This window comes from Chiloscyllium punctatum, chromosome 37, assembly GCF_047496795.1.
Source record: "Chiloscyllium punctatum isolate Juve2018m chromosome 37, sChiPun1.3, whole genome shotgun sequence".
Taxonomy (NCBI): Eukaryota; Metazoa; Chordata; class Chondrichthyes; order Orectolobiformes; family Hemiscylliidae; genus Chiloscyllium; species Chiloscyllium punctatum.
The window spans coordinates 53830595-53847062 of NC_092775.1; the positions used below are offsets into that span (position 1 = coordinate 53830595).

The 16468-nt window shown below is 43.7% G+C and overlaps 1 protein-coding gene across 1 annotated transcript in view; it reads left to right on the top strand.

Moving 5' to 3' along the window:
• Positions 1–16468, top strand: part of LOC140462783 (piezo-type mechanosensitive ion channel component 2-like) — a 423249-nt gene that overhangs the window by 262818 nt on the left and 143963 nt on the right. The window contains exons 37-42 of the mRNA XM_072556051.1: positions 2156–2254; positions 3445–3645; positions 5166–5370; positions 6273–6371; positions 8309–8474; positions 10448–10691. Of these exons, the coding sequence (XP_072412152.1) occupies positions 2156–2254; positions 3445–3645; positions 5166–5370; positions 6273–6371; positions 8309–8474; positions 10448–10691 (1014 nt within the window). The remainder of the gene's footprint in view (positions 1–2155; positions 2255–3444; positions 3646–5165; positions 5371–6272; positions 6372–8308; positions 8475–10447; positions 10692–16468) is intronic.

Consider the following 16468-nt stretch of genomic DNA (forward strand, 5'->3'; position numbering starts at 1 on the left):
TACAATTACAAGATTTGGATGGGTATATGAATAGGAAGGGTTTAGGGGGAGATGAGCCAAGTGCTTTCAAATGGGACTAAATTAGGTTGGGATATCTGGTTGGCAAGGACGGGTTGGACCGAAGGGTCTGTTTTGTGTTGTACATCTCTATGACTCTAATTAGGGCCTTTAAGCCTACTCCATCACTCAATATGATTATGGCTGATCCAGTTGTGGTCTCAGATTCATTTCCTTTCCTGCCCTAAATAATGCTGATCTCCCTTGTCTATTCATAATCTATCTCCTCAGCCTTGACTAAGTTCAATGACCCAGCCTGCACTGTTATCTGGGGAAGAGAGTGCTACCACATGGTTCTGTGGCAATGCTAAAATAGCCTTGTTCTTTCCATCCAAATACCAGATTGGAAGTTCATGAGGAGGTTGTAGTAATATGCTGAAAGTAGCTGATCAGACGGCTAATCCATTTGATCAAAATTAACACAAGGGGACACAAATACATATGATGTAAATCTATTAACTAAATCAACTTGATATATATATATAGACATATGCAAATGAATGAGTGAATATATTAACTTAAACAACTTAATAGACACATATATACAAACAAGTGAGTTTCATACTGCCTTCTATCTATCAAGGACCTTGGCAGCGATGGTATTTAGAGCTCTATCTCATTTTCCAATATCTCCAGTCGTGTAAACCCCAGCCGGATGATGAACAATACGATGAGTGGGGCAAATGCCCTGATATTGGTACTATTCTGAATCTGAGGTTAAGTGCTGAATCTCATTTAGTATTTTCCGAAGCTTCAGAATAGGCTGAGAAACAAATCCAGGTGGCCTCATGTAACTGCAGAACAGGACACTTCCTCACAGATAGTTCAATATGTCACATGGTTACCTCCCAATCGAAATAGGCTGGCTTTTGCATTAGGCCTGTTTTACATGGATAGGATCATAAAATCCCTAGTGTGGGAGCAGACCATTTGGACAATGCTGAATTTCCGAAGATCATCCCATCCAGTCCAACCTCTACCCTATCCCTGAAAATCTGCATTTCCTGTGGCTAATTGACCTATCCTGCACATCCCTGGACACTATGGGCAATTGAGCATGGCCAGTCCACCTAACCCGTACATCTTTGGATTGTAGGAGGAAACTGGAGCACCCGGAGGAAACCCGCGCAGACACAGGAAGAATGTGCAAACTCCACACAGTCGCCCGAGGCGGGAATCAAACCGAGATCCCTGATACTGTGGGGGCAGCAGTGCTAACCACTGAGCCACCGTGCTGCCACTTTTCCTCTTTATTTCAATTGCTGATTGCCATGAGCAATTAACCTTAAAGCTCTGGTTTGAAGATATCATGTTTAAGCCCAAAATGTCAGGGGTAAACTGGTGATCGACGGCTCAGTCAATGATGAGGGGAGCTGGGAAGGGTCAGAGGTCAGGTCTTGGCTTCAGTTGAAAAAGGAGTTGATCTAAGGGAATGTTTAGTTTGGAAAATTCAAGGTTAGACCCAGTTGGTTCAGTGAATATTTGTAAAATAAAACTTAACTAGTTTTAAGTGCTGAAATGGCAACATTTGTTATTTTTGTTATCACGTGAAGCAGTTACCATCAAATTGGGTTGAACTGATTCCTGGATTCTGTCTCGTATGCATGTGAAATGAACCAGCTCTTGTTTTGAAAATGGCTTTTAGACTACCAGCGTATACAGGGTGATGAAAGAAATGCACAAGGGTAGTTGGAAGGTTACAGCATCCTGTATATGTGATGAGGGTTTCACTAACCCAGTGCACCCACATGGGGACAGGAGTAGGGTAAGGGAAAAGGGGTTAGCACCCACATCTGTAAAGCTGGGAAGAGAATCTGTTGCTGGACATGTGGCTGTGTTGAAGTAGATAGAAGTGTATCCAAGGTTTTGCATCTCCCCTTTTTGCATCTAACTGAACCCCACTCTTCTTCACCCCTTGCATCTCGTTCCACCTTTCCTCCCTCCCATCTCAGACCACCTCTTGTTTTCTCCCATCTCTCATATAATGGATTGAGGTTTTCAGTTTCTACATCTTTCATACTGACAGACTGTCATCTTTCTGATCATGTTTCAATATTTATATTGGACTCTATTCTGCTCTTAGAATGGAAGTCAAGAGCTGCTGTCCACATCTGCTCTATACGCTGGTCCTATAGACCCCACGTATTGGTATGGAGCACTGAAGAAATGTGAAGATGATGTCTTGCCCTGTCTGAAGGTAAATACCTTATCAGTTTTAAGTTAACAATCATACAACACCAGGTTATAGTCCAACAGCTTTCGGAGTGCTGAAACCTGATGAAGGCGCTAGTGCTTCCAAATGAACCTGTTGGACTATAACCTGGTGTTGTGTGATTGTTAACTTTGTCCACCCCAGTCCAACAATGGCACCTCCACATCATGATGATCAGTTTTAGAAAGCACAGAATATATCTTAGAGAAGGATTCTACCATTGCAAAAAGTGAATTGGATACAGCATATTCCCATGGAAAATATTCAATATCCTCAATTTTTAGGTTGCTCAGTGAAAATGCTGATAAGAATTCCTAAGGTGACTGCCAATTACCATCTTGGCTTCAGAATGAATACTTAAGGATTGCCTTCTCAGTCTCTGTAGACAATGGAGTATGAAGAATGTCGATAATGAACCATTGTCCAATTCAAAGAACAATTGTGAAATCGCCAAATGGGTTGATCTGGGAGCAGTTTAGAAGCCCCTTGAAATCTCTGCCCCAAACCCACAGAACATCAGCAGAATGAGATGAGTAAAATCTATACTTTATAGACGAGAAATGGTGTGTGTCTAAACTGGATTGAGAATCAATGCTAGTAGAAATGGAATCATTAATAAAGGCGAAGGGTTTTTTTTTCAGGTTTGCTGCATTGAACCCATGTCCAGTACATAAAAGCAATATTCGATAAAGGCTTCAATCTTTGAGATGTCACAATATGTCTTCAACTGAAGAAGCACTTTTAAAGTGTTATAATATAGATAAAATGTATCCAGTGTCCTTAAAAGGTATCCAAAAACTTTCAATAAAAATATCTATTAAAAAAAGTATCCAAAATAATAACAGAAAAGAAAGACTCTGATTAATATAGTGTTTTTCATAATTGTCAGATTTCACAAAGCACTTCACAGGCAATAATTACTTTTTAAACTTCTCCTTGTACTGCACCTGCCATGTGTTTACACATTCATTCAACTAGTCTAAATTAGCCTGAACCCTCCTTGCATCTCCTCTAAACTCACAATGCCACAAAGTCGACCCCATGCATTTCATATAAAAATGTTGTCTCAAGTCTCAATGCATGAATTATACGGACTGTCCTGATGTACATTTGGACAGCAACCAATCATTTATCTGGAAGCTTTAATGAACCACATTGTGTCTCGTTCTGTTTAGAACCATTTGATCATCTTGGGTTTACTGGTGTTTGAAATGACTGTCTATCGCCATCAACAATACTACAGGCTCCACAATGGGCTCAAGACTTCTTTAACAGGAACTCTACTTGACAATATTACACGGCTCCATTTGGATGATGGGCTGCTGAACTGCATCAAATACTTCACAAACTATTTCTTTTACAAGTTTGGGCTGGAGGTATGGTTGACCTGTGCCAGATTTTCATTCTCTTAATGATTCATTTCTTTTGGTTTGGCAAGTTCAGAGCACTTAGATGTACAGTATTCCATTTGTGAGCATCAGATATTGATTATTTGACACAGAGCTTAAAAAAGTGATGCAATAATTTTGTCATTGGACTAATGTTCTGGAGAGTGTGATTAGTGGTTCCCTTTAGGGAAGGAAACCTGGCGTCCTTGCCTGATCAAGCCTGCACGTGACTCCAGACCCACAATAATGTGGTTAACTTTAAACTGATCTCTGAAATAGCCTTGTGAGCCAGCCTACAGTGTCAAAGCCACTCAGAATGGTTTATACAGGAGTGCCATCAACTTCTCCCAGTAATTAGCAATGGGCAGTAAGTGTCAGTCTTGTCAGTAATACATTAGTGATCTCCTGTTGACAAGTTGCAGAATCTGAAGTGAGTGACAGTCAAGTACCTATTGGAAAGTACAATCAGCCCCTATCCTGGCCCTCAATGTCTGTATACACAATCCGTGAGAGGTCAAGGGGAATTCCGTCAGTGATCCAGCCTGCAGTTGGCCAGCATTACAGCAGAGGTTGAAGAAAACATCCAGCTGTAACAGTAACATTGCCTCACTGTCTTGACCGGGATTTCCCTTCTACCTTGTCTTGCCTTTCTACTCTGCTGACCTCATGTAATTGGAGGTGCACTCACCTTAGTCAAGTGTGGGAGAGGAAAAACACTTTGGTTTAACATCTTGAACAAGATGTTATTTTTCCCATTTCAGCAGCAAGCTACAAGATATACTGATATGATGGGCATTATTACAGAAACTGAGGAAGACCTCGACATCCTTCCAGATCTAAAGCCGCCTCCTGTCCAGATCCAAGGACCATTTTCATAATGGGCTGTGTTAGTGTACTCCTCAGCTTTAACCCTTTCAGACACTTACACCATGTTATCAATATAAAGGAATGGTGACAAGCAGAGTTTAGGAGAGTCTATTGACTTTTGGTTCCTTGGCCACTAAATACTGATTTGTTCATTTAGTGAAATTCATCTGTGTATTGTGAGCATGTGTGGTATTTCCAGCTGATATGTGTATGAAATGAAACAGTCACCGCAGTCACGTCTCTGGCTAAACAGCAGTATTTATTGGACGGCACTGTTTAATGGGATAGGTGCAGAAGTGTAGATTTAGTTGGTGCTTATTGGGAAGACGCAGCCTATGCTACAGGCAAGCATTGCACAGAAAGATTAAAAATGTTTGTTACAGTGGAGTGCACACAAAACAGCAGTGGCTAAATAGGCTGGAAAACCTGGAGGAATTGGAGTGGGTTTGTGGTGAGTGGGAATGTGGTAGGTGAAATTATGGGGAACGTAGGTGATTTTCTTTTTGGTGTGTTTCTAGGGAGCAGACACTCATTAGAATAACAACGCAATACATTACGAGTCACTATAAAGCATTGTGCCAGTGTGAAGATTGGTGTGCCAGTGGCATCTGAACATTGACTGTTTGTCGTTTATTCCTCAGCTCTGCTTCATGGCAGCCATACACCTCATTGGGCAGCGCATGGACTTGTACTCTGCGATCCACGCCTTGTGGCTAATTGTGGTTCTTTGCAGACGCCGGAGAAAGGCCATTGCTGAGATATGGCCCAAATACTGCTGCTTCGTTGCCTGTATCATTCCCTTCCAGTACCTGCTGTGCATTGGGATACCTCCCTCTCTCTGCAAAGGTACATTCTCAAAAAACTGGAGTGTCTTTCAACTTGGAGTGAGGGAGGTAGGGGAGAGTGTGGAGGGGCGGGAGGAAGAGTGTGAGGGGAGACTGGAGCTGGTGATAACTATGCTTTTTTGGGAAGACCACCGGTGTGTAACTGAGGTCAGTTTATGTAAGAGTTGTGTTATTCCCAGCACACATTGTGAAAGTATTGAGACAGGACGGAGTACTCCAGGCTGAAACTGTGACATCAGTACCTGATGTTCACCGCAGAGAGGCTGGAGCGATGGCAGCAAATATTTTAGGACTCTGAGTTAATAGAACATATGTTGGTGGGAAGAGCAGATTGCTTCTCACCACGCTGTGATATTGATAACATGGTGCAAGTGTCTGGAGATTGAGCTTTGATTTCCTGGTGACCACAGACTGATCCTTGAGGGTTGGCAACCCCATGGGTTCCCAATGTTATTGAATGTGGAAACCTGATTGCAGAATGCCCCTGAAGTGCACTGCAACCCCCCCCCCCCCCCCACCCCCCTTCCCCAAAAGTACAGCTTGACTGCCTGGATAATGGACAATGTACATGAAAAGCATTCATCGTAGGCATTTGCTCTTCCCACCAACATATGTTCTATTAACTCAGAGTCCTAAAATATTTGCTGCCATCCCTCCAGCCTCTCTGCGGTGAACATCAGGTACTGATGTCACAGTTTCAGCCTGGAGTACTCTGTCCTGTCTCAGTACTTTCACAATGTGTGCTGGGAATAACACAACTCTTACATAAACTGACCTCAGTTACACACCGGTGGCCTTCCCAACAAAGTGTAGTTATCACTGGCTCCACTCTCTCAGTAATCAAAGCTTTGCTTTTATAAGGTATCTAAGATTAACATCGCTCCTCTGTGATATCCTTTGCAGATTATCCCTGGAGGTCCACCCTTGGATTAAGCTCCAATCTCATTAAGTGGCTCTATCTGCCAGACTTCATAAAAAGACCCAATTCAATCTTCCTAATGTGTAAGTGATCAATTCACCCTAGGAGGTTGTTCCTTCATTTTGGCTCAAGTGAGTTTGGTATTTGTCATTCTGACATGATAAGGAATTCATATTTCTCAGCCTCAAATCCCAAAATAAGTTCAGAAATGAATTTAGTAAGGTTCCAGTCTCATCATGACAATTCATATCTGAGCTTCTGTTCAAACTCAGGATAATTTTGGGAAAAAGTCTTGAATGTAATTGTGCTTTGGTTTTAAATTGCAGGTGGGTTTAAATTCATATTCAGAGTTATTTGGATTCTAGTTGAGATTCACACTTCATTTTTAGTTGCAACTTCATCTGCGTTCAGATTAAAATTTGGGGTTCAGTCCCACTGGGATTTGGGTTTGAGTTTTGACTGGTTATGGTTCAAAATGAATTGAATTTGAGTTCAGTCAGGCTGGGGGGGGGGATGGCGGTTGGGGGTCAGGCTGGAGGGCAGGGGTCAGATTGGAGGCTGGGGTCAGCATGGGGTTGAGGGTCAGGATATGTAGATTGGGCATGCCTGTTTATTAACCGATCATTTAGTTCCTCTGGCAAATCAATATTACAATAATCATGACGTGTTGTCAATCATGATCCTATAAAAGTTACTAAAGTCTCACCTTGTTACATGAAAAATAGTTTGCCTCCTTGAAAAATAGTGAATGTTGAATATTTTAAGGGTCAGTGCAATGAATTTGACATGGGGTCTTGCATGGGGCTGGGGTTGTAAAAATGAGGAAATCAGAGACTCCCTCAAGACTTTCTGATCAGTTTAAAGGGGATCCAGTCCACTGTTATGACTCTATAACTCTATAATACTGTTTTTGTCAAAACCCAGAGGAGTGTTTCTCATATTCCATACTTCAGGTACTCTCATAGTATGGTACAGAAGTGTCAGCCCTGGCTCAGCCACTCTCACTGTGGGATGCAATGAAGTGTGAGTTCAAGTCCCACTCCAGAAAAAAAGAGCACAAAATCTAAACTAGTACAGTGCTGAGGGTGTGCTGCACTGTCAGGGGTGCCAGAATCTCACAGATAAGATGTTAAGCCAAAGCCATGTCTGTCCTCTCAGGATGTAAAAGATTGTAAGGCACTATCTTGAGAAGAGTAATAAATCAATATTTATGCTGGCACATCAGAATCACTAAAAACATATTTGATTACTGTTTGTGGGAGTTTGAAGTAACAATATTAACTGCTGTGTTTCTGACATACATAATGATTGAGTTATCCCTCATTTTGCATTCTCAATGCTTTTTTTCCTTAAGAAACTTTGCAAAATGAAAATCATTTCCCATCAAAACACAGGTCATAAGAGTGGGTCATGTTTGTGACAAGTAATTTTTACAGTAGAAGCCTAGTGGCTGCCTTGAGCCTAACTGGCCCAAGAATCCTCTGCTTACTACTCTGATTAACTTCATATGAATCTCTCACTCCCCTCTCCCAATGCCACTTGCTGCTTCTGTGTTTCTACCTCTCTCCCACAGCAAGTGCTGGAAAGCAGGGTCGGTCAGGAAGGCAATGAGCAGAGAGCAGCAAGAGGCTCCATATCTAGAGGGAGTGAGAGGATCAAATGCGAAGAAGTGGGCTGAAGGGAGAGGGAAGCATTTGGCAGAGATAGTGAATGAAGTTCAATGCGTTCAATAAAAAACAGATGAGCATAACTCAATTGCAACATGGTTCTTGGTGCATCCACAGTAACTGAGCTAAAACAAGCTCACACTTTAAACAGGGGGCACTTGTAAAGTTCTCTGCTATGTCCTGAGTTCATGATAGGTGCTATGTAAATGCATGTTTTCTTAACTTTAAATATCTGACAAAGCTCAGTCCTTAGTCCCTTCCTGTGTAATTATTACATGGAGATGAGTAGACTGATAGCACTGTTTCTTTGAAAAGTATATCTATGAGGTGTTCTCTCTGCTCGACCCTGTTAGATGACTTCATGCTGCTGTTATACATATCGATGCAGTGGCAAGTGTTTGAAGATGAGAACACAGCAGCAATACGGATGATTGCGGGGGACAATGTTGAAATCAGCCGTTCCCTAGATACAGCGACAGTTTATCAGTATATTCCTGTAGCCAACTTCCTACACTGCAGGTAAACTGTTCCATCACAATCTCTGAAGCCTCTTTTAGTTAGTCAGGTGAGTGAGGGAATCAGAAAAACCAAAAAGCCAATGATTTCCCAATAGTTTCAAAATATTGAGATGTAAAGTTGAGACAAAAGAAAAAATTACATTCACTGAACTGCCTTACATGGATCCAGCATCACATTGGGTGGAAAGAGCTACACAATAATATTGTCAGGGGTTAGATCTCAACTCAGACTGAGTATAGTTCAAGGTCAGCTCTCAGCTCAGACTGGGTACAGTTCAGGGTCAGATTTCAGCTCAGACTGGGTACAGTTCAGGGTCTGATTTCAGCTCAGACTGGGTACAGTTCAGGGTCTGATTTCAGCTCAGACTGGGTACAGTTCAGGGTCAGATTTCAGCTCAGACTGGGTACAGTTCAGGGTCAGATTTCAGCTCAGACTGGGTACAGTTCAGGGTCTGATTTCAGCTCAGACTGGGTACAGTTCAGGGTCTGATTTCAGCTCAGACTGGGTACAGTTCAGGGTCTGATTTCAGCTCAGACTGGGTACAGTTCAGGGTCTGATTTCAGCTCAGACTGGGTACAGTTCAGGGTCTGATTTCAGCTCAGACTGGGTACAGTTCAGGGTCTGATTTCAGCTCAGACTGGGTACAGTTCAGGGTCTGATTTCAGCTCAGACTGGGTACAGTTCAGGGTCAGATTTCAGCTCAGACTGGGTACAGTTCAGGGTCAGATTTCAGCTCAGATTGTGTACAGTATAGAGCCAGACTCTGCTCCCCCTCCCAAACAGACACTGAATGGGGTCGGACACCATCTCTGACTGGACACTGAACAAAGTCAGACATATCCACTGCCCAGATTCAGCAACGTATGGAAGCATTCTCCTAATTTCTTTTGGAACTGTCCACAGACTCTGAGAATTTAGCTCTCTCCAAATATCCCTTCCATGAATAGACTTCTGTGTATTGTGCAGTGAGTAATATTTAATTGGTAGCAGTTATAGAAATGTACAGCATGGAAACCGGCCCTTCGGTCCACCCTGTCCATGGTAACCAGATATCTTAACCTAATCTAGTCCCATTTACCAGCACTTGGCCCATATCCCTCTAAACCCTTCCTATTCATATATCCATCTGGATGCCTTTTAAATGTTGTAATTGTACCAGCCTCCACCACTTCCTCCGGCAGCTCATTCCATGCACGTACCACCATTTATATGAAAACATTGCCCCTTAGGTCTCTTTTATATTCTTTTCCTTTTCATCACAAATCTATGCCCTCTAGTTCTGGACTTCCTCACCCCGGGGAAAAGACCTTGTCTATTTATACTTAAAGTAAGGTTATACGTTAAAAACTATGCATTTATCTGTTCCTGTGCTGTGAGCTCTCCCACACAGGTTCCTCCAAGATCAGTTGTGAATTTCGCTGTTTGTTACGTTTTCCTAGATGCCCTCTGATGTCCAGAGATGCATGAATTCAAACGGCAAAGGCAGATTCACTGCTGTGTTAGTTAGCAGGGCAGGTTTCTTTCTCTCTGTCCTTCACGAACACTGTGCTGCCTTTTGTCTGTCCTTCTCCCTTTTAAAGTGCTGGTGTTTTGACTTTTTTTCTCCAAAGTTCCAAAACAATGCAACAGCATAAAAAAAACAGTAATTGCTGCTCCTGGAATTTGAGGAAATCACCTCCAACACCTAAAACACCTCAAAAAATGAGCAGCCATTACAGCCACAATGTTTTCCCGTGAGTACAGGAAACAACCTTGGATGCCATTGAGGGAGTCTGCCAGGCACTCTGCAATATTAATGCAGCTTGTGAGACCATCTCCATCTCTCTGCAGATTTTCACAGGGTGTGTAAAACCAATCCAGAATATTAGTTGTGGGTTTGAATTAGGAAGAGAATACTAGGAAAAAATATGGGAGGACTGTTGTGTCTGTTTACTTGTGGTGAGTTTTGTAACATGCTGGTTTTATTTTTCTAGATCATACTTGGACATGCTGAAGGTGGTTGTGTTCAGCTACTTGTTCTGGTTTGTGCTGTGTCTAATCTTCATCACTGGGACAAGCAGGATCAACATCTTCTGTATGGGTTACCTGGTGGCCTGTTTCTACTTCATGTTCTTCGGAGGACAGCTGCTCCTAAAACCAGTCAAGGTTATCCTCAGGCGCTGGGACTACCTGATAGGCTACACTATCCTGGTGATTGTGACAAAGAATGTATTTGCAGTACGTACCTTCACTCTGCCTGATCTTACACACTGGTATACTCCATCCCTGACTAAGAGACTTTGTCTACACTCAGGTGGCATCTTACCTCTCTTGTGTGACACTGGCTAACCATGAACATGTAGTTCTCAGAATGCCCATTCCTAAATGCCCTTTTGTGAAGGTAGTGGTGAGCTACTGCCTTGAACAGCAATCCATATGCTGTAGATAGACCCACAATGCTGTAAAGGAGGGAGTTCTAAGACTTTGCTGAAAATGTGTTGCTGGAAAAGCGCAGCAGGTCAGGCAGCATCCAAGGAGCAGGAGAATCGACGCTTTGGGCATAAGCCCTTCTTCAGGAATGAGGAGAGTGTGCCAAGCAGGCTAAGATAAAAGGTAGGGAGGAGGGACTTGGGGGAGAGGCGTTGGAAATGCAATAGGTAGAAGGAGGTTAAGGTGAGGGTGATAGGCCAGAGTGGGGTGGGGGCGGAGAGGTCAGGAAGAAGATTGCAGGTTAGGAAGGTGGTGCTGAGTTCGCGGGTTGGGACTGAGACAAGGTGGGGGGAGGGGAAATGAGGAAACTGGAGTAATCGGAATTCATCCCTTGTGGTTGGAGGGTTCCTAGGCAGAAGATGAGGCGCTCTTCCTCCAGCTGTTGTGTTGCTATGGTCTGGCGATGGAGGAGTCCAAGGACCTGCATGTCCTTGGTGGAGAGGGAGAGGGAGTTAAAGTGTTCAGCCACGGGGTGGTTGGGTTGGTTGGTCTGGGTGTCCCAGAGGTGTTCTCTGAAATGTTCCACAAGTAGGCGGTCTGTCTCCCCAATATAGAGGAGGCCACATCGGGTGCAGCAAATGCAGTAAATGATGTTTGTGGAGGTGCAGGTGAATTTGTGGCGGATATGGAAGGATCACTTGGGGCCTTGGAGGTAAGTAAGGGGGGGGAGGTGTGGCCACAAGTTTTGCATTTCTTGCAGTTGCAGGGAAGGTGCTGGACGTGGAGGTTGGGTTGGTGGGGGGGTGTGGACCTGACGAGGGAGTCACGGAGGGAGTGGTCTTTTCGGAACACTGATAGGGGAGGGGAGGGAAATATATCCCTGGTGGTAGGGTCCGTTTGGAGGTGGCAGAAATGACGACAGATGATACGATGTATATGGAGGTTGGTGGGGTGGTAAGTGCGGACCAGTGGGGTTCTGTCCTAGTGGCGATTGGAGGAGTGGGAAGTGGAGGAGATGCGGTGGAGAGCATCGTCGATCACTCTGGGGGGAAATTGCGGTCTTTGAAGAAGGAGGAGGCCATCTGGGTTGTTTGGTATTGGAACTGGTCCTCCTGGGAGCAGATGCGGCAGAGACAAAGGAATTGGGAATATGGGATGGAGTTTTTACAGGGGGCAGGGTGGGCGGAGGTGTAGTCTAGGTAGCTGTGGGAGTCGATCAGTTTATAGTAAATGTCCGTGTTGATTCGGTCACCCGAGATAGAAATGGAGAGGTCTAGGAAGGGGAGGGAGGAGTCTGAGATGGTCCATGTAAATTTGAGGTCGGGGTGGAAGGTGTTGGTAAAGTGGATGAACTGTTCAATCTCCTTGTGGGAGCACGAGGCAGGGCCGATACAGTCATCGATGTAGCAGAGGAAAAGGTGGAGGAGAAAGTGGTGGAGGAGAAAGTTCTAAGACTTTGACCCAGTGACACTGAAGGAATAACAATGTACATCTTCTTGATAGTTGTTGTGAAATTTGTGAGAGTATTTTGCAGATGAAGTTTCCAAACATTGTCTCACCTTAGACTTTTTGATGGTGTACTTTGAGATTATACTTTGAGATTTGGTGGGGGTGAGGGGGTTAAATCACATTGTGAGATCACCATTGGTTTCCAATCAGTCAAGGTTCTAAATTTTCTCCGAGTGATTGCCTTCACCATAGATTCCTACTCTAGACTGAGGAAATCAGTGAGTTTTCTCTGCATTGATTAGCTTAATATGATTCGATGATATGGTAGATTGTACATAAACTGGTGAAGAAGTTTGAGAAGGTGTGTGAGGAAAGAGATAACTAGGTGTGGGGAGGAACCAAGGTCAAACTAATGGAAAGAGGTGAACTTGGGAGGAGGCTTATTTGAAGCACAAGCACTAGTACAGACTAGTGAGTTTTAAGAAGATGTGTAGCTCAGGTTGAGCTTCTGGATGTTAATTTGCTCACTGAGCTGGAAGATGCTTTCAGACGTTTCATCACCATACCAGGTAACATCATCAGTGAGCCTCCGGTGAAGCACGGGTGGTATGGCTCGCTTTTTATTTATGTGCTCATGTTTCCTTGGGTTGGTGATGCTATTCCACAACAGGAAATGACATCATCACAGGAAACGACATCACCAACCCAAGGAAACCTAAACACATAAATAAAAGGTGGGGCATACCATCAGTGCTTCACCAGAGGCTTTCTGATGATGTTACCTAGTATGGTGACGAAACGTCTGAAATCGAACCTTCCAGCTCAGCGAGCTAACTTACATCCAGTTCAGACTATCTGGGATAAATAGCCTGTTTCTGGGCTGTATATTATGTAATTACAAGTATAAAGGAGAAGGCTAGTGGGAAACCTTGTACAAATTAATTCTTTCATGGATATGAATATTGTTGGCTATCTTACCTGACCCATCTCTAATGGATAGGGACAACTATGGAATCTCCTGCAACCAGTAAGTATTGTAGAGAGATATCAGAAGGAATCTAACAATAATAAAAACATGATTTGTGAAGAAAGATTGTGGCAAGACAATGAGAAACCCTGAGTCCAACACTTACAAGTGAGACAGCATTAACTGTCTGTGCTGGCCAAATCACATTCATACAATAGACTGTAGGTATTTTATTCAATCTGTTCAGGAATGTCATTACACACCTCTGGAGCAGCTGGGATTTTAAGCTAGATCTCTTAGCTCAAGGGGAGAACACTACCATTGTACAACACAAGCCAACAACAGGTAGTATACTTAACCAGGAACAACTGCTAAACCAGAAATGTCTGTTTAAGCACAAAAGCATGTTTAATCAAATAAACAATTCAGAATATGAATACAGAGTATGGAGTACAGGAGTTGGGAGGTCATGTTGTGGCTGTACAGGACATTGGTTAAGCCACTGTTGGAATATTGTGTGCAGTTCTGGTCTCCTTCCTATCGGAAAGATGTTGTGAAACTTGAAAGGGTTCAGAAAAGATTTGCAGGATGTTGCCAGGGTTGGAGGATTTGAGCTACAGGGAGAGGCTGATCAGGCTGGGGCTGTTTTCCCTGGGATGTCGCAGGCTAAAGGGTGATCTTGTAGAGGTTTACAAAATCATGAGGGACATGGATAGGATAAATAAACAAAGTCTTTCTTTTCCCTGGGTTGGGGGAGTCTAGATCTAGAGGGCATAAGATTACGGTGAGAGGGGAAAGATATACAAGGGACCTGAGGGGCAACTTTTTCACACAGAGGGTGGTACGTGTATGGAATGAGTTGCCAGAGGAAGTGATGGAGGCTGGTACAATTGCAACATTTAAAAGGCATTTGGATGGATATTATGAATAGGAAGGATTTGGAGGGATGTGGGCCGGGTGCTGGCAGGTGAGACTAGATTGGGTTGGGGTATCTGGTCGGGATGGACGGGTTGGACTGAAGGGTCTGTTTCCGTGCTGTACATCTGAGTCTATGACGCTATAACTAAGGGCTCTTGTGGTGTAGTTATAGTGTCCCTAACTCTGGGTTAGGGTTCAAATCCCACCTGTTATAAAGGTATGAAATAGCACTTCTGAACAGATTGATTTTCAAACAAAATCTCAACACTTTCCATATAGCTTAATGACTTAGCTCAAATAATGAAAACCTGACTGGCAATATGTACATAACCATATTTCCACACATAACCAAATGTTTTAAGCGGTTTTGCTGGAGTACTCTGAGAGACTTTAAACTAGTTTGGCTGGGGAACGGGAACCAGAGCTACAGATCACAGGGGAGTGTAGTTATTGAACAGGCAGACATTAGAATGTAGAGAGTCCATTAAGAAGGATACACAGTTGATAGGGCAAAGGGAAGGGTGAAAGTGTGACTGTTTCAATACAAGGAGTGTCAGGAATAAGAGTGAAGAACTTAAAGCTTCAGTACTTAAGTACTGAACTTCAGTACTTGGAATTACGATGTTGTGGCCATAACGGAGACATGGATCTCACTGGGGCAGGAATGGTTGCTGGATGTTCCAGAGTTTAGCTCTTTTAAAAGGAACAGGGAGGGGGGTAAAAGAGGAGGGGGAGTAGCATTGTTAATTAGAGAGTGCATGACAGCTGCAGAAAAGGAGATTGTTGATGAGGGTTTGTCCACGGAGTCAGTATGGGGTGGGAGTCAGTAACAGGAAAGGAGCTGACACTTTATTGGGTATTTGTTACAGAGCACCCCCCCCCCCCCCCGCCACCGCCCCCAAACCCCAATAGCAGCAGAGAAATGGATGAACAGATTAGAGAGCAGATCCTGGAAAAGTGCAGATGTAACAGAGTTGTTGTTGTGGGTGACTTCAACTTCCCCAATATTGATTGGAACTTCCATAGTGTAGATGCGGGTCTGGATGGAGCCGATTTTGTCAGGTATGTCCAGGAAGGATTCCTGACACAATACATAGGTAGGCCGACTAAGGGGAGACAATGAGCCAAGCCAGGTGTCAGATCGCTTGGTGGGAGAGCATTTCGATGACAGTGACCACAACTGTCTCACCTTTACCAAAGCCATGGAGAGGGATAGGAACAGACAGTGTGGGAGGTATTTAATTGGGGGAGGGGAAATTATATTGTTGTTAGACAGGAGCTGTGGAATATAAATTGGGAATAATTGTTCTACGGGAAATGCACAACAGAAATATGGAGGCTGTTTAAGGAGCACTTGTTGTAAGTGTTGGATAACTTTGTCCCACTGAGACAGGCAAGGAATGGTAAGGTGAAAGGGCCTTGGATGACAAGAGAAGAGGAGCTTCTCGTCAAGAGGAAGAAGGAAGCTTACTTAAGGTTGAAGAAGCAAGGATCTGGCACAGCTTTAGAAGATTACAGGGCTGCTAGGAAAGAACTCAAAAGTGGATTGAGGGGAGCTAGGAGGGGGCATGAAAAAGCCTTGGTGGGTGAGGAATAAGAGAATGATCAGAGAGAGGGTAGGGCCGATCAGGGATAGTGGAGGGAACATGTGCCTGGAGCCTGAAGAGGTAGGGGAGGCCCTAAATGAGTTTTTTGCTTCAGTATTCACTAGAGAGAGGAACCTTTGTTGATAGTGAGAACACCGTGGATCAGGTTAATAGGCTTCAACAGATTGATATTAAGGAAGTGGATGTGCTGGAAATTCTGGGATGCATCAAGATGGATACGTTCCCAGGGCTGGACCAGGTATATCCAAGATTACTATGGGAAACGAGGGATGAGATTGCTGCACCTCTGGCGATGATCTTTACATCCTCACTCTCCATGGGAGTAGTTCCGGATGATTGGAGGGAAGTAATGTTGTTCCTCTGTTCAAGAAAGGCAATAGGGAAATCCCTGGGAATTACAGACCAGTTAGTCTTATTTCTGTGGTAAGCAAGGTACTGGAAAGGATGCTGAGAGATAGGATTTATGACTATTTGGAAAAACATAATTTAATTAAAGATAGTCAGCATGGCTTTGTGAGGGGCAGGTCATGCCTCACAAACCTTATTGAGTTCTTTGAAGACATGATTAGACAAGTTGGCAAAGGTCATGCAATGGAAGTGGTGTATATGGATTTCAGTCAGGCATTTGATAAGGTTCCCCATGG